Raw genomic sequence first — 19,527 nt, 5'->3', positions numbered from 1 at the left:
CTACAACTACTGAGCCCACGTGCCACAACTACTGAAGCCCGTGCACCTAGAGCCCATGCTACTCAACAAGAGAAGCCACCGCAATGAGAAGCTCACACACTGCAAACGAAGAGTAGCCCCCGCTCACCTCAACTAGAGAGCCCGCACGCAGTAACGCCGCCAAAAATAAGTAAATAAAAGACCTGACCTTTAAAAAAAAATCTTAAAAAAAAAAAAGTTCTGTAAAGCACAAGAAATCATCAACAAAATGAAATCTACCAAATGGGAGAAAATATTTGCAAATCATATAATAATAAGGGGTTAATATCCAAAATATATTAAAAATCTCATACAACTCAATACCAAAAAACCCCCTAACAATCCAATTAAAAGGTGGGCAGAAAATCTGAATAGATATTTCTCAAACGAAGACACACAGATGGCCAACAGATACACAAAAAGATGCTTAACATCGCTAATCATCAGATAAAAGCAATCAAAACCACAATGAGAAATCAGCTCATGTCTGTTAGAATGGCTACTATCAAAAAGACAAGAAATAAGAAGTGTTGGTGAGGAAGACGAGAAAAGGGAACGCCTGAGCACTTCATGGAAATGTAAACTGGTGCAGCCACTGTGGAAAAGGGTATGGAGGTTCTTCAAAAAGTTAAAAATAGAACTACCATATGATCCAGCAATTCCACTTCTGGATATTTATCTGAAGGAAATGAAATCATTATCTGGAAGAGATATTTGTAATCCCATTTTCATTGCAGCATTGTTCATAACAGCCAAGGTATGGAAACAACCTAAGTGTCCACTGATGCAAGAATGGATAAAGGAAGTGTAGTGTGTGTGTGTATACATATATAGTGTGCATATAAATAAAATGGAATATTATTCAGCCTTAAAAAAGAAGGAAATCCTGCCATTTCCAACAACATGAATGAACCTTACTAAACTAAGTGAAGTAAGCCAGACAGAGAAAGATAAATAGTTCATGGTATCACTTACATGCAGAATTTTTTTAAAACAAAGTAGAACTCATAGAAACACAGAGTAGAATGGTGATTACCAGGGACTGGAGTAAATGGGGAGAAGTTGGTAAAAGGATACAAACTTTTAAGATGAATAAGGTCTAAGAATCTAATGTAGAACCTAGTGACTATAGTTGATAATACTGTATTCTATCACTGAAATTTGCTAGAAGAGTACATTGTAAGGAAAGAAAAGGTAAATATGTGAGGTGATGGATGTGTTAACTCAATTGTGGTAAGGCTCTCACAATGTGTATGAATATCAAAGCACCATGTTGTATACCTTATATATATTACAATTTTTTCAGTTATACCTCAGTAAAGCTAAAAAATGAAGGTGAAATGAAAATGTTTTCAAACAAAATTTGAGGGAATTCATTGTCTGTAGACCTATAATAAGAGACAATGATAAAAGAATAGATGAAACATAGAATAATACTTTATTAATCTAAAAGGTAAAGAAAGAAAAAGGTATTTAACAGATATGTTTTATATGGTAAGTAGTAGCTATAAATATTAGATATAAATCCATGTACATCATTAAAGATAAACAAAAATGTAACCAAATTACATATAATTTTAACATAATTACATAAGTGTAATTACATCAAACATAAATACACAAAAACTCCACTTAAAAGACTAGATTATCACACATTTTTTTTTTACAACTCTCTTTATTAGCTGTATTTTTGTATATTCTTCCCATTGATCACAGGCACATAACCATGTACAGAAATACAAATATCATTTCAGTCAACTTTTTTTTTTATACACAGCAGGTTCTTAGAGTGTATACATGTCAGTGTATACATGTCAATCCCAATCACCCAATTCATCACACCACCACCACCACCACCCCCGCCACTTTCCCCCTTTGGTGTCCATATGTTTGTTCTCTACATCTGTATCTCAATTTCTGCCCTGCAAACCAGATCATCTGTACCATTTTTATACGTTCCACATATATGCATTAATATATGATATTTGTTTTTCTCTGACTTACTTCACTCTGTATGACACTCTCTAGATCCACCCACGTCTCAACAAATGACCCAATTTCGTTCCTTTTCATGGCTGAGTAATATTCCATTGTATATATGTACCACATCTTCTTTATCCATTCATCTGTTGATGGGCATTTAGGTTGCTTCCATGACCCGGCTATTGTAAATACTGCTGCAGTGAACATTGGGGTGCATGTGTCATTTTGAATTATGGTTTTCTCTAGGTATACGCCCAGTAGTGGGATTGCTGGGTCATATGGTAATTCTATTTTTAGTTTTTTAAGGAACCTCCATACTGCTCTCCATAATAGCTGTATCAATTTACATTCCCAGCAACAGTGCAAGAGGGTTCCCTTTTCTCCACACCCTCTCCAGCATTTGTTGTTCGTAGATTCTCTGATGATGCCCATTCTAACTGCTGTGAGGTGATACCTCATTGTAGTTTTGATTTCCATTTCTCTAATAATTAGTGATGTTGAGCAGCTTTTCATGTGCTTCTTGGCCATCTTTATGTCTTCTTTGGAGAAATGTCTATTTAGCTCTTCTGCCCATTTTTGGATTGGTTTGTTTTTTTCATATTGAGCTGCATGAGCTGTTGATATATTTTGGAGATTAATCCTCTGTCTGTTGATTCATTTGCAAATATTTTCTCCCATTCTGAGGATTGTCTTTTTGTCTTGTTTATGGTCTCCTTTGCTGTGCAAAAGCTTTGAAGTTTCATTAGGTCCCATTTGTTTATTTTTGTTTTTATTTCCATTACTCTAGGAGGTGGATCAAAAAAGATCTTGCTGTGATTTATGTCAAAGAGTGTTCTTCCTATGTTTTCCTCTAAGAGTTTTATAGTGTCCGGTCTTACATTTAGGTCTCTAATCCATTTTGAGTTTATTTTTGAGTATGATGTTAGGGAGTGTTCTAATTTCATTCTTTTACACGTAGTTGCCCAGTTTTCCCAGCACCACTTATTGAAGAGACTGTCTTTTCTCCATTGTATATCCTTACCTCCTTTGTCATAGATTAGTTGACCATAGGTGCGTGGCTTTATCTCTGGGCTTTCTATCTTGTTCCATTGATCTGTGTTTCTGTTTTTGTGCCAGTACCATATTATTTTGATTACTGTAGCTTTGTAGTATAGTCTGAAGTCAGGGAGTCTGATCCCTCCAGCTCCGTTTTTTTCCCTCAAGACTGCTTTGGCTATTCGGGGTCTTTTGTGTCTCCATACAAATTTTAAGATTTTTTGTTCTACTTCTGTAAAAAATGCCATTGGTAATTTGATAGGAATTGCACTGATTCTGTAGATTGCTTTGGGTAGTATAGTCATTTGCACAATATTGATTCTTCCAATCCAAGAACATGGTATATTTCTCCATCTGTTAGCATCATCTTTAATTTCTTTCATCAGCGTCTTATAGGCTTCTGCCTACAGTTCTTTTGTCTCCCTAGGTAGGTTTATTCCTAGGTATTTTATTCTTTTTGTTGCAATGGTAAATGGGAGTGTTTCCATAATTTCTCTTTCAGATTTTTCATCATTAGTGTATAGGAATGCAAGAGATTTCTGTGCATTAATTTTGTATCCTGCAACTTTACCAAATTCATTGATTAGCTCTAGTAGCTTGCTGGTGGCATCTTTAGGATTCTCTATGTATAGTATCATGTCATCTGCAAACAGTGACAGTTTTACTTCTTCTTTTCCAATTGGTATTCATTTCTTTTTCTTCTCTGATTGCCATGGCTAGGACTTCCAAAACTATGTTGAATAATAGTGGTGAGAGTGGACATCCTTGTCTTCTTCCTGATCTTAGAGGAAATGCTTTCAGTATTTCACCACTGAGAATAATGTTTGCTGTGGGTTTGTCGTATATGACCTTCATTATGTTGAGGTAGGTTCCCTCTATGCCTACTTTCAGGAGAGTTTTTTATCATAAACTGGTGTTGAATTTTGTCAAAACCTTTTTCTGCCTCTATTGAGATGATCATATGGTTTTTATTCCTCAATTTGTTAATATGGTGTATCACATTGATTGATTTGCGTATACTGAAGAATCCTTGCATCCCTGGGATAAATCCCACTTCATCACGGTGTATGATCCTTTTAATGTGTTGTTGGATTCTGTTTGCTAGTATTTTGTTGAGGATTTTTGCATCTATATTCATCAGTGATATTGGTCTGTAATTTTCTATTTTTGTAGTATCTTTGTCTGGTTTTGGTATAAAGGTGATGGTGGTCTCATAGAATGAGTTTGGGAGTGTTCCTTCCTCTGCAATTTTTTGGAAGAGTTTGAGAAGGATGGGTGTTAGCCCTTTATTCTAAACGTTTGAAAGAATTCACTTGTGAAACCATCTGGTCCTGGGCTTTTGTTTGTTCGAAGATTTTTAATGACAGTTTCAATTTCATTACTTGTGACTGGTCTGTTCATATTTTCTATTTCTTCCTGGTTCAGTCTTGGAAGGTTATACCTTTCTAAGAATTTGTCCACTTCTTCCAGGTTGTCCATTTTATTGGCACAGATTTGCTTGTAGTAGTCTCTTAGGATGCTTGTATTTCTGCAGTGTCTGTTGTAACTTTCCTTTTTCATTTCTTATTTTATTGATTTGAGTCCTCTCCCTCTTTTTCTTGATGAGTCTGGCTAATGGTTTATCAATTTTGTTTATCTTCTCAAAGAACCAGCTTTTAGTTTTATTGATCTTTGCTATTGTTTTCTTTGTTTCTATTTCATTTATTTCTGCTCTAATCTTTATGATCTCTTTCCTTCTGCTAACTTTGGATTTTGTTTGTTCTTCTTTCTCTAGTTCCTTTAGGTGTAAGGTTAGATGGTTTGAGATTTTTCTTGTTTCTTGATGTAGGCTTGTATAGCTATAAACTTCCCTCTTAGAACTGCCTTTGCTGCATCTCATAGGTTTTGGATCGTCGTGTTTTCACTGTCATTTGTCTCTAGGTATTTTTTGATTTCCCCTTTGATTTCTTCAGTGATCTCTTGGTTATTTAGTAACATATTGTTTAGCCTCCATGTGTTGGTGTTTTTTACGTGTTTTTTCCCTGTAATTGATTTCTAATATCATAGCATTGTGGTCAGAAAAGATGCTTGATATGATTTCAGTTTTCTTAAATTTACTGAGGCTTGATTTGTTACCCAAGATTTGGTCTATCCTGGAGAATGTTCCGTGCGCACTTGAGAAGAAAGTGTAATCTGCTGTTTTTGGATGGAATGTCCTATAAATATCAATTAAATCTATCTGGTCTATTGTGTCATTTAAAGCTTGTGTTTCCTTATTAATTTTATGTTTGGATGATCTGTCCATTGGTGTAAGTGAGGTGTTAAAGTCCCCCACTATTATTGTGTTACTGTCGATTTCCTCTTTTAGAGCTGTTAGCAGTTGCCTTATGTATTGAGGCGCTCCTATGCTGGGTGCATATATATTTATAATTGTTATATCTTCTTCTTGGATTGATCCCTTGATCATTATGTAGTGTCCTTCCTTGTCTCTTGTAACATTTTTTATTTTAAAGTCTATTTCATTTGATATGAGTATTGCTACTCCAGCTTTTCTTTTGATTTCCATTTGCATGGAATATCTTTTTCCATCCCCTCACTTTCAGTCTGTATGTGTCCCTAGGTCTGAAGTGGGTCTCCTGTAGACAGCATATAGATGGGTCTTGTTTTTGTATCTATTCAGCAAGCCTGTGTCTTTTGGTTGGAGCATTTAATCCATTCATGTTTAAGGTAGTTATCGATATGTATGTTCCTGTTACCCTTTTCTTAATTGTTTTGGGTTTGTTTTTGGAGGTCCTTTTCTTCTCTTGTGTTTCCCACTTAGAGAAGTTCCTTCAGCATTTGTTGTAGAGCTGGTTTGGTGGTGCTGAATTCTCTTAGCTTTTGCTTGTCTGTAAAGCTTTTGATTTCTCCATCGAATCTGAATGAGATTGTTGCCGGGTAGAGTAATCTTGGTGTAGGTTGCCGGGTAGAGTAATCTTGGTGTAGGTTCTTCCCTTTCATCACTTTAAATATGTCACGCCACTCTCTTCTGGCTTGTAGAGCTTCTGCTGAGAAATCAGCTCTTAGCCTTATGAGAGTTCCCTTGTATGTTATTTGTCATTTTTCCCTTGCTGCTTTCAATAATTTTCCTTTGTCTTTAACTTTTGCCAATTTGATTTCTATGTGTCTTGGAGTGTTTCTCCTTGAGTTTATCCTGTATGGGACTCTCTGTGCTTCCTGGACTTGGGTGGCTATTTCCTTTTCCATGTTAGGGAAGTTTTCGGCTATAATCTCTTCAAATATTTTCTCGGGTCCTTTCTCTCTCTTTTCTGCTTCTGGGACCCTTATAATGCGAATGTTGTTGGTGTTTAATGTTATCCCAGAGGTCTCTTAGGCTGTCTTCACTTCTTTTCATTCTTTTTTCTTTATTCTGTTCCACAGCAGTGACTTCTACCATCCTGTCTTCCAGGTCACTTATCCGTTCTTCTGCCTCAATTATTCTGCTATTGATTCCTTCTAGTGTAGTTTTCATTTACAGTTACTCTATTGTTCATCTCTGTTTGTTTGTTCTTTAATTCTTCTAGGTCTTTGTTGAACATTTCTTGCATCTGCTCAATCTTTGCCTCCATTCTTTTTCCGAGGTCCTGGATCATCTTCACTATCATTATTCTGAATTCTTTTTCTGGAAGGTTCCCTATCTCCACTTCATTTAGTTGTTTGTCTGGGGTTTTATCTTGTTCCTTCATCTGGTACATAGCCCTCTGCCTTTTCATCTTGTCTATCTTTCTGTGAATGTGGTTTTTGTTCCACAGGCTGCAAGATTGTAGTTCTTCTTGCTTCTGCTCCAGACAACATTTTTTAAAGTTTATTTTTATCAAGCAATACAAAGAACCTATATACACTTTAGTGTACATTATGATTTCCTCCAGGTTAGGCTGGGGTACTAAAGGACAATGAACTAAAAGCAGCAAAAAATAACTTATAACAAGTAATGGTTTTATGGATCATCATAAGTAAATGATAAAACCTATCAAAAACAAAAATATAAAACATTCCAGCTACCATTTGTTGACCATCTTTAAAGACAAATATTTTGTACATATTATCTATAATCTTCTTATCAACTCTGCAAATGTTATGCCCAATTTACACTCAAAAACCTGAGGCACTGAGAGGTTTTACTGCATTTTCATAACAGCACACAGCTTTTAAGTGGGGAAGCCAGAATTCTAACCCTTTCTCAGTCTGTTTCCAATAATCATACTTTTTCAACAAAACACTGCTTCATTAATAATTACCTAATATTTTAAAGTATTTACATAATGCCTGGTGATTTGTGGAAGCATAAAATTAAGAATAAAGTTAGTCTTTTAAAAAATATGTAAATGACAAAATGACAACTCTGAGTTTAATTCTGATACCTAATAAACTTAATTTTGAAAAGCACATACGCTTGAAACTTCTCTATAAAATTCTCCTTCAGATTCAGGCAATGGGATTAATTCAGGGAGGTCAAAGTCCTTTGCATGTATCAGTAAAAGGAGCTTCTTGGTTGAAAACTAATGTAACTGAGCAGGACCCTATGGGGCCTTCCAGGGACAGACCATTCATTCCCTCATATCCTCCACTGTAGCTCCTCTCTGAAGTACCTAGATAATAATATCTGATGCACACTTCTGGGGTTGTTTTATAGATGCTAAAACTACCACCAAATAGAAGAAATTAACTACTTGACAAGCATGAGCATGTAGCCCCCAGACCTACTGGTGCCTAAGGATTGATAACATTAACCCCTGTTACGTCACCAACAACCAGTCAGAGAATTGTGTGTGAGTTGATCACATACCCTGGGACACCCTTCCCTCACCTTGCCTTTCAAAATGTTTTGCTGAAACACTTCAGGGAGTTCAGGGGTTTTTGAGCATGAGCCACCCATTCTCCTTGTGTGGTACCTTTACAATAAATGCTGCACTTTCCTTCACCACAACCCAGTGGCAGTAGATTGGCTTTACTGCACACAGGTGAGTGGACCCAAGTTTGGTTCAGTAACACTAAGAGAAGTCATATTCATATAGAACAGTATTTTATACAGTTTAAAACTCATCTTTTTCATGGACATTCTGATATTTCAATGGTTCCAGTAAAAACAAGGTCTTGGGTTTTTTTTTTCTGATTTCAGAGAAGAATGTTTTTTAAAAACTTAAATCCTCAAAAAGATAATCCAAGAAGACTCACTTGAAAATAACTAATCTTCTATTTAGAGATATATCACAGGTATGATACCAGTATTAAATTACTCTGTATTTCAAATTTTGGGGGTGTTTGAATATTACTCTGTTTTAATGTATAAATTCTACTAGCCAAAGTTTCAGTAATACCTACTTTTAAACTCATTTATATATTATATATTTCTACAGGGCAAGTACCATGTCTTCTTTGTATCTCCAGCCTAATATATACTATCTGTATTCAGTGAGTGATTAATTTAAACCTTAGTACTTATTTTCTAACTGCTTTACAATCATTAGTTATTTATCTTAACATCTCCCTAAGAGAGTGAACTCAAGTGAACTCAATAACAAACTTGCAAATGAAATACTGAAACGGAAACTCAGATGACACTGGAAAACCAACTTCTCATGCATGGTAACTAATTTTAAAATGATTATTCCTAAAGAGAATCAACCTTTATCACATTTTAAAATCATTAAATGTAATTATCAGTATGACTTAGTATATGAGATTATTGATTATAATCACTTAAATGTAGCTTTAAATTTTTTCAGTAGGCTCTAAAGCTATTAGCAAATACTTTAACTCCATCTAAAGGCATTTTATAATTCAGTTAAAACAATTATATTTTTCTTCCCAGCTTAAGGGTTAATATACAAAGGTTTACTCAGCCATCATGTTATTAAGCAAACTACAACAAATTCTTGATAACAAAGTTAACTATTAACCTTTAAAAAGGATTTACTTTTAGATTATGAGTCAACAGGGAGGCAAAGAAGGAGATAAACTATATATGGCAATGACAAATGCAACTTCAACTGACTAAGGGACAAAAAACAAAGAACTGATCATTCTAGAATAAAGACTTCCTAACATGCCCTCTAGTTATTTTCAGCACCCCACGACAAAGCTAACAGCTACTCTAGAAACTTGGAATTACCACCTATCTACAAGGGGGAAAAAAAAATTCACCAGACAACTAAAAAAAAATCTGATCACATTCTCAGACCTAATGTCCCTCTAACTTGTATGTTTGCAATGACTGGTTTATTCTAAAATCAATCCCTGCCATGTTTTTCTTATTGCTTACCATTCTTTTCTTCACTTCTAGGGAAACCTGAAGAAATCAAGTTCACAGTAGGTATTTAAATATGGCAATAGAGGCAAATACATCATTAGCCAGAGAAGAATAAAACTTGAAAAACTTTTAAAAAGCACTTTAGCTTCACTCCAGAGTCTGATTAATAAAAACTAAATGCTTTCAATAACAACTTGGTTTAAGAAATATGTGCATCTGGCCTAAAAGATTTTAGTTACCCATTTTCTACTGACGTAATATGTTCAGATGCTTGTGTTTCATTTCTTAATCATCAGTCTTGAAACAGAATATGAAACACTTGCACATCCTGTGACTCTGCCCCTTCTCAAAAGGCAGTAATCCCTGTCAAAATTGATCTCAAATAAAGCACTTACGTGAATAAGTAAAGTCTATTTAAAACCCTGTATTTAATAGAAATAATCACATCCAATGTATCTGGTTTAAGATTTCCATATTTAAGGGAGAAATCTGTCATCAGCAGATGTTTAAAAAACTTTACCAGATACTTCAGAAGAGACTTAACAGACCCAGAAACACTGGCAATCTGGGTGAAGAAAATGCCAAAGTTATACACTGAGAAGGTATATTAATTAATGATTTAAAATACTTTCAACTTTCCCCTAAAAAAACTATTCCTCTCAGTTCTGCTCCAAACAGTAAAGCCCAGATAATTAACATATTTGTGATACATATACTCTAAAGGGTTGAGATGCAGCTAAGAATTTAGCCCAGGGGTTAATAATGCCAGAAGTAAAAATGTTCCACAAAGCATTTTTATTTCCACTGGCAAAGAAAGGGAATAAAAGGAACCAAGTGACTTCAAGTGATAAATGGCAGAAAACTGGCTTTTTATAGTTTGTTCTGGCTACATTTGTCACAGAAGGCTTAAAATTCAAAGTATCTAGTTTCAGGTCATTTTCAAAGTCCCAAAGACATCCCCATTCCCACCCACAAGCATCATTACAGATACACTGGTAACACGATGGAAGTAGGCAAGCAGAGGCCACATGTCAAAAAATTAAAAAACTTGTGAGCCAGACTTAGATAACAAGGAAAAGAGCAGCAGTAACTCTCCTCCCGTTCACGCAAGGAGTAAATAGGTCCCTTTTATTCTTCTCCAACCTACATCTATAGGGGTGCCCCTCCCCATTCCTTGATAACCAACCTCTCATGTTCCATTAGATCCAAAGATTTTCCTCCCTTTCCCTCCTCCCATCTATTTTCTTCCCTTCATTCCATTTCTAACCAATTTAGTTTTCTGCTGAATGACATCTTTTTTCTCCAAATTCCCTAATCTTCCCCCTTCGTTTTCTGTTTACCTATCTGCGTTTCTAATTTCATTTGGCAGGGCTTTGGGGGATGGGGGTGGTGATACACATTCTGAATAATCAAAGAAATTTTTTGTTCAAATAGTGAAAAAAAGTTAAACAACTGAATGTGGCCCTCTAATTTCCCTAATATATCATCTGCACAATACATGCCTATTTCCTAGTAATGCTGCTCCTCATACATGAGAGCTGAAAGAGGTTTATTATTCATAAATGAGTTTACTCAAATAAAAATAAGTTGATAAACAATTGAATACATGGACTCATCTAGGGCTATCATCTAAATCAGCATCTCCCAATGTTTATTTCCTAAAGCAAGAGTCCAACAAGGTACTCAACACACACGCACAAATAATGGTTCCATGGTCATATCACAAAGCACATGAGGCTCTTAAAGAAGTCTAAGAAATTCTGAAATGAAGAAACTTATTTAATTTTATTATCCCACTGTTCCCAAACTTAAGCTAATGAACTTTTTTTTCTACAACACCTAGTAATACCCCACAGAACACGCATTTAAGAAATGTTAATCCTAACCGTTGATTAAAATATACCATGCAAAGTAGTATAGTTAATCTTATAGTCTAAACAGTTTTAAAACGTTACTGCATTTTGAAAAACCAAAAATGAATTTCCACAGAAAATAATTACCAACTTGCCAGGTGAAAAGTGACTCACTTTAAATATCACATGTATATTCACCCTACCTAGGCTACCTAGGTTCATTTAAAAATTAGGCTGTAATCACCACTCCTGATTTTTTCTGAAGGGGAGAATAAAAAGTAAAATTTTCTTTAAAGTCAAATGTATCATATGGAATAGAATCTTTTACAAATATTAAGACCTAAGATTGTTCTCATTTTTCCCTCATTCATTTTCATGTTTGATCTTTTTCTCAAGTGGGAGAAAAGAATGGGATATTATTTGTTACAAAGTCAAATGAATACAAGAGCATGTTATATACGGACTTAATACACAGAGATGTTATATACGGACTTTTCTGAAGGTATATTATACAATAATAAAAAATATGAAAAATGAAAATATGTCACTTTTCCCTTTAAGGTGTACTACAAATTATTTACTTCACAGGTTTTAAAGAGCATATTTTAAAGTACACACATTTTACCTGAAAGCTCCGTAAAGTGGTCTGTACCAACAGACAAATGAACAAGGAGTAAAAAGCAAGAACCACAGGATACTCAATCCAAAATCAACCCCTCTTGGAGGATCAACACAAAACCAAGCCAAGCATCCGAAGATATTTAGAAACAGTGTTACAGCATGGACTGTGGAATCAAAAAACAAAATAGAAAAGAAATGTTTACATTCAATTTATGTGTTCATTCAACAAAAATTATAAATGAAAAAATACTTCCTAAGAGCAAGTGTATTCTACCCCATGTTTCCATTTAGTATTTTTCAAAACATTGTTGCTATTTCTTACATGTCTGATTTGAAAACAGAGTATTCACAGGTAGAAGAGTCCTAATACATGCACTGTTTGGCAAAAATTCTTTTGGCCCTCTCCTAATGGGCAATTACACAGCTAAACCAGAGACGCACAACCTTAAGGGGTTCTCCCCTGGGAAGGAAACATGTGATGACATGTGATGTGTCTCTTGACTCAAGGCCCAAGCAGAAAAATAGTGGCTGCCAGGAAAAGAACCGGGACTTGAGAGGAAAAAGATCCTACACTCAGAACTATAATTTTTACAGAATGGGGCTGCAGGCTCCTCGCAGTGTGAACTACACAAGAGAAGAGAAAATAGAGACGTGCCCTGCGCAATCTCACTGTAACACTTTTAAGCAATAAAATTAATTCGAATCATTGGACTAAAAATACTAACACAGCAGAAACTTCCAGTGACTATACAGTCAATCTATAAGGATTATTAACTCATCTTCATAAAGCTGTCCACTTTTTAAGGTCCTGGGATTAAAAACAATGTTCTGGTAGGGGATTACACTAATTTAAAAAAAAAAAAAAGAAGTTTACTATGATGCACTTTACCTGCTGTGGCAGATCTTTCTTTTCGTTAACACAAATAGATCTTGGCAAATTCTTCCTGTACTGTTAGTAATTACTTTCCCTGACAGACCAAAACCCAAAAATCTGAGTAACATCTAAGGACACCATGATCCTAAAGAACAACATTTACCCATTATAATTAATAACTTTTTAAAGAATTTTTTAAATTTATTCACAGGCTGAATTTATTACAAGAAAGAAATTATTTCAAAAGTTAAAATACTGTTTAATGTAAACTACCAATACAATAAAAATATACAAGCCACTACTTTAATTAAAAATAACAAAGGGAAAACCAAGTGAATGTAAATTTTAAAAATCAACATACATTAAAAAAAACTTTAAAATCTCTTTAAATTATTAATCAAATAAAAGTAATACTTAATGAAACAAGGTATAAACACATTCTAGGATGCCTCTAAATTTGCTCTCATCTAACAACCAGATAAACACACAAACTCCACAGAAGGAGAAAGAGCTCCAGAGGAGGAATGAAAACACCTGGGTTATAGTGATATAATATCGAGCTAATCAACCTCTGTGCATTTCAATTTTTCAGCAGGAGAAATGCAGGAGGCTCTTCCAGCTTTAAAATTCCACCCCATTCTACTACACAGGAAAGACTTACTTATTCCCATTAGGATTTCTAACTCATGAAAGCTAGCTTACTAATAAATTTACTCAAAATCCTTCACCTCGAAATAAAAGTAGTTCTGTTAAGGGCTTAAAAACAGAATTCAAGAGATTGTGAGATATTATTCTGTAATATTAAATGGCATCCAATTGCCTAAAAAAGTTTTAAATGTTCAGAACATTCTAACTCAAATTTCAACCTCCAAAGAAATAACTTTTCAAGGTTTATCTCCTAATCTGTTTAAGAAAAAAAAGACAGACTATATCGGTATGAGTATTTTAAAGTTCACAAAAATTCTTCCAAGTATAGATAAAAATATCAATTAAATTTTGTGTAATCTATTAAAATTTTTTCTGTATGTGTTTTCATAGTAACCAACAACCATGATCAATAATAGGTCATTTGTTTGTACCCCAATGAAGAGGAAGCATCTAGGCCTACTTACTAAACAATCAGTACACTTACATAGAGATCAAAAAACACATAGAAAGGCAAGGTAATGTGAAATGCATGATTCTATGTTGCTAATTTCAATCCAATTCCAATCCACTTGGTGGATTCCAAGTGTAGGTAAAACACTAAAGAAAATTTTAGGCCATTTCATTTACATGATTTCCAAGTTGAATGACCCTCCTTCTTATAAAATTTCAATTTGCTTTATTAAGCACTCAAATCTGGTATTAGTGGACCTAAATTCGCAACTGTCACTAGAATCTAAATTTGCAACTATTACTCTTCTTGCTAAGTTCTGCATTACAATATAGATACCTAAAATAAACAAATTTAGGACAATATATTATCTTCCTCACTAAGTGGTCTTTAATGTAGCTGGATATTTTTCTTTCTCTTTAAATTCAAGAGTATACTCAAAGAGGTTGAGATTCATTTCATAGCGGTATTTCTAATTGCTTCAGTTCCTTTAGAGTGAAAATTATTTGCTTCAAGTAAGGTAACTTTGAAACCATAACTTCATCATATTTGGGTTTAAAATGTAAATTACTTCTTTATTTTGGTACTTTGTAGGTGGTATAACATGGAAATCTAGACGCTGGGATCTAGAGTCAAGCTATCCAACCCCAACCTTACTTGCTGTGTAATCTTGGACAAGTTACCTCAAATTCTCTAAGCTTTAGTTTCCCAATCTATAATACTAGATAATATAGTAGTTGCTTCATAACATGGTTAAGAGTTAATAACATAATGTATATAAAGTGATTAGTTCTGTGCCTGGCACAAAGTATTGATAAATCCTCCATAAATGTTATCTCTTGTTATAATTATTAGTACAATGTGAAAGCATCAGTCAACTCCAAAATCAGTAACAAGATGACACTTCTTGAAAATAATTTATTAAAACAACCTATATTCTATGAAATTTAGAGATAGTGCTGAACTAGCACTAGATCCTACTTTGTTCCAGGTAATGCTTCTTCAAATTGGAACCTTAACTGGATGGAATCTTGAGCCCTCTTTGAATAGTTAACAGATCTGCAAACTGAATAGGGCTAGGAAAAACTATAGCCAACTATATTATTTCTAAGAACCTCAGAAAGTTATATATTTCTAAGACAAAACAGACCTATTTTGAAACAATCAGCATTGGTAAAGCAGTTAACCATTCAGTTAAAATTAATCATCTTCCCCATTCAATCTCTATTTACTAAATTCCTTATAGAATTTTCTTCCAACACCCATCTCCCCCATTTAAAGTGTTTTTTCACTAAAGTCAAAGAACTTATACTTAAAATGTGAGGCCAATTTCTGCTCATTAAGAAAATAATTATTTTATAATCTACATATATTTTATGATTTATTGATTAAATAAGAGTTGTTTAATATGGACATATATGAAATCAAAACCTTTAAAAATAAAAATATGTAATACTACTGACACTCAGGATTAACCAAAGAAATCAGATTAACAACATAACTCAAAAGAAACTAAGAGTTAAAAATGTACTATCCATAAGGAATCATTTCTCATATTCCAAAGCAGTTTCACAAATGTGAAGAATACTCCTAAAAGATTTTGAGGAAAATGATCTCATATATTTGGTGGAGGGAGGCTCCCTAATCATACAGTAAGAACATACAAATTTCCTCCAATGAGAGTTTACTCCACAATGTGTCCATTAACCCAGCAACTGTGCAGATGAGAAGTCATGACAGCTACCTCTCCTACTGACACAATGATGTTAAATGGGGCTGAGACTGCTGTTTGGAATAAAAATGCAACAGAATAAGTGGGAATTCTGTGTACATACAAAAAACTGGTAAAAGGTTGACATTTAGTTTGAATATTCCATGTGTCATAATTATATTCAAAGCAATGTGAACATCACAGCCTAAAATGTATGTCCTAACGTTCTATTTAATGAAACATCCTATATTAATTAGGCACTTCCAATAATAAAAGTATTCCTCACCACTTGAAAATGAAAAGTAAATTGTGCTCAAAGCTCTAAGAAAAATAGTTTATAATATTTCAATATTTTATGCCCCTTTTAAAAAGTCATAATGCTTTAATAGCCTTCATTTGCATAAAAATCATATGAGTAATTTTTTCAAAGCAAATATTGCCTCGATAACATTTTGCAGGGAGAAAGGATCATTGAAAATTCTACTGTATGATAGGGAAGTCCTTTCCTCAAAAGAATGCCAGTTCTCAATATATAGGTCTTCCTCAGCTAAGAACTTAGATTGTCACATAGTATACAATTTTGACATACCTAAATACAACATGATTCACTCAAAATTAAAATATCTATAGGAAAAGACCAACTTATGATACTACCCTTATATGAGTTTTAAAAATGTAGATTTTGAGAATAAAATATAAACTTTTTCAAATAAATATATAATTTGTTCTATACTCACACATCCATAAGTAGTACATAATCTTTACTGTCTTTTGGAATTCCACAGGAATGTCTACAGAAAAATCCTGATAGAAACAAGGTCCCACAGGAAAATTGTCAGGAAGAGGTGGCCAATTGTTTTTTCTGCCTGCAAATAAAAAAACAAAGTTATTTATATAAGGACAAATATGTGCTATTCTTTTTGCATGTAATTATTTGTTTCATAATAAAGAAGAATATTGTCTATTCTTTTAATAGGTGTTTCAAAAATATAACACTGTATCTCTACATTCCTACAACTCTGAAAACCAAGCTTTTTATTTTTAAAACTTTTCCCAAAATATCAATTTAGAACTCATTACATGGTAAAATAATTTTCCAGTGTCATACCACTTATGTAAGTTGAAACAAGAAAAGAAAAAAGAGCACAGGGACATATCCTGTGACTCTGCCCTAAAAAGAGATTTATTTCAAAGTCCCAAGACTCTGGCTCTCACATGAAGGCCATGAAGTTTTTAAGTCCCTACAGATTTCCTCCTCCACGTCTTCAATTTTTAAATATAACTCCTAACGCATGTGGAGAGGGAAGACCAGCTTCTGAATCTTTCAAAGTTTTCTACTGTTAACTCCATAAAGAAACATAAGATAACCAGTACCAAAGAATCAAATTTGGAAATCTCCAAGTCTGAAAAAAATAATGTCCAAAAGACACATGTAAGAAAAGCATAAAACTATGTGAAAATACAAAACAGTCATGAGAAAGAAGCTGAGGAATTATAGCACCTTCAAAAACCTAGAGAAAAAACAAATTCCATGTGTAAGGAGAGAAAATGTGTCTATTTAAAGAAACTAGACTGAAAATAAGGCTTGGGAAGTGGTGTGGGGAAATAAAAAACTAAAATTAAAGAAGTCAAAACATTGAAAACAGAGAGTAAAAATAGCGCCTAAAGGCCATTTTCTCATTTTAGATATTATATCCCACACTTACAAAGATTAGATTTTACATACTTTTTCATAGACCAGGAAATTCTTCATAGTGGGAAAAAAGCGTCCTCTATTTCTGATTCTTCCCAACATGTCTCCACTGTTTTATCATTCTTTTCAAACTACATGTTGTTCTTTCATTTCTCATACAAGTCTCATACTACTCGAGAAGCAGAGAATAGTAGTAAAGAACAAAGGCTCTGAAACTATCAATAGAAGCTCCTAGACACTTACTGGCTAGGAGGGCTTGGGCAACTTATCCAACCTGCTGAAGACTTTGTTTCTACATCTGTAAAGTGAGAAGAACTCAGCACCCTTCACAGAATTGTACTGAGGATGAAATGAGCTAACAGATGAAAAGTACTTAAGTGTATAACATACGGCAAGTCTCTTAATTTACCACACTTCATAACTACTTCATTTACTAAAACATCTCTCATAGAAGTAATTTGTATTAGTCAAAGCTAAGGGAACAGGACAGATTTTCGTTACATGTATTTCAGAAATATTGATCTCAATTAAACCTCTAGTTTCTCCTTTCACAGATGCTGTCTCTGATGTTGGAAGCAAGAAAATGGCCCAGGATAAATGTGTCCTCCTGAGGCCCTAGACTTACACATTCTAGGTTAAGGAAGAAATAGTTCAGTATCACTGAATGTTATCACTGTCCTAACATTGTCACTCCATCACTATCCAGACATACTCACAATGACTTGTCTAGTTCTCTCATCGCTTCTTACCCAGACACTTGCTAGCTTTCCCTAAGCTACTCCCTTGAAGTGACCTTTGGTAGTCACAGCCTGAATGAATTTCATAGGACATAATCAAAATTCACCACTTACTTATTTCTTTGGCATCATCAGAATACCCCAGGCTTCCTAGAGTCACCTCACCACAGACGCTTTTTTTTTTTTTTTACACTTGGTTTGACATATACGGATATACTTGTGAGGACAGGGGCAGATTAATTTGAAACTGGTCTGAATAAACCAGAAGTTAAGAGTTAAATGCAGTCAAACATAGGGCACACTCCCATGTGCTCATAAAGCTTTAACAGACCGAGGCGAAGGCCCAAGAGCAGAATCAAAGACTCCTGACCTTACAATAAACCAAAATCATCATATTTGCATTCAGAGGCTAACACTGTTCTAATCAAAACACTATGTAAATCAGCCAAGATCAGAGAGCCACAGAGCATCAGGTAGAAAATCTGCCATGTCTGACCTCCTTGCTAGAATAACAGGGTAGAGCTTTATATCCACAAACCAAATGATCTAGAGCTAGTGCAAAAGCTTAAAATTTTAAAGAATTTTAAAGTTATTTTTATTTGAAATTTCTTTGGATATTACCATGTTGACTGAGATTTTGCATTTCTCGTTCTCGACGATCTAATTCTGCTGCTTTTCTTTCTAGTTCTTCCTGGCGTTTAAGAAGTTCAGCTTGGGCCAAGGCATGCTCCTAAACAAAAAATAAGGGAATACATTGTCAGAAGTATAAAATACAGCAACATTTCTACTTCTGCTTCTACTATACTCCTACTTCTCTACTATGCTAGAAACCTAATTCAAATGCTCTTTCCACAATATAGGAATTCACTAAAGATTACAGTTTCAGAAAATATTATGGAAATATTTCGCCCATTTTGGCCTTTTGGTTATGAAAACCCTCGGTAGAAATGTTGGGCCCATTAGGACAAGAAAAAATTCTGTCAGTAAAAGCAGTTAAAATTCTAAGGTAGGACTTGAGGACACAGGGAGGGGTAAGGGTAAGCTGAGATGAAGTGAGAGTTGCATGGACTTATATATACATTACCAAATGTAAAATAGATAGCTAGTGGGAAGGAGCCGCATAGCACAGGGAGATCAGCTCGGTGCTTTGTGACCACTTAGAGGGGTGGGATAAGGAGGGTGGGAGGGAGACGCAAGAGGGAGGAGATATGGGGATATATGTATATGTATAGCTGATTCACTTTGTTATACAGCAGAAACTAACACACCATTGTAAAGCAATTATACTCCAATAAAGATGTTAAAAAAAATCGTAAGGTAATTGGGAAAATGAAATTAAGGTGAACTCTGTGCCTAAACGAGAGTGAGGGACTGAGACAAAGAGAACAGCTGAGGAAAACAGACAGATGGAGAAAAGGGCAACTGAATTGGCTCTTATGAATTGGGTTAAATGGTACATAAGGTTCCCAATGCAGGAATATTATATAATATCTTATATTTTATAAGATAATGAAGTGAAAGGAGGATATGGTTAAGAAATTCTGGTTTATAACTCCATCTGACTTTACGTAATACCAGGCATCCTATTCATCTCCTTTTTTCTTGGTATTTTTGCCACCTCCTACTTCCTACCACTGT

At 34.4% G+C, this 19,527-nt stretch overlaps 1 protein-coding gene across 2 annotated transcripts in view; it reads right to left on the bottom strand.

The window, feature by feature from the left end:
• SCAMP1 (secretory carrier membrane protein 1) overlaps nt 1-19,527 on the bottom strand; it is a 100,076-nt gene that overhangs the window by 36,325 nt on the left and 44,224 nt on the right. For both annotated transcript variants that reach the window (XM_067731067.1, XM_067731065.1), the window contains 3 exons: nt 18,511-18,619; nt 16,197-16,325; nt 11,783-11,942 (listed from right to left, as the gene is read on the bottom strand). In XM_067731067.1, coding sequence (XP_067587168.1) covers nt 11,783-11,942; nt 16,197-16,325; nt 18,511-18,619 — 398 coding nt within the window. The remainder of the gene's footprint in view (nt 1-11,782; nt 11,943-16,196; nt 16,326-18,510; nt 18,620-19,527) is intronic.

The sequence above is a fragment of the Pseudorca crassidens genome, chromosome 3 (genome assembly GCF_039906515.1).
Source record: "Pseudorca crassidens isolate mPseCra1 chromosome 3, mPseCra1.hap1, whole genome shotgun sequence".
Classification (NCBI taxonomy): Eukaryota; Metazoa; Chordata; class Mammalia; order Artiodactyla; family Delphinidae; genus Pseudorca; species Pseudorca crassidens.
This window is presented reverse-complemented; position numbering and strand designations above follow the sequence as displayed.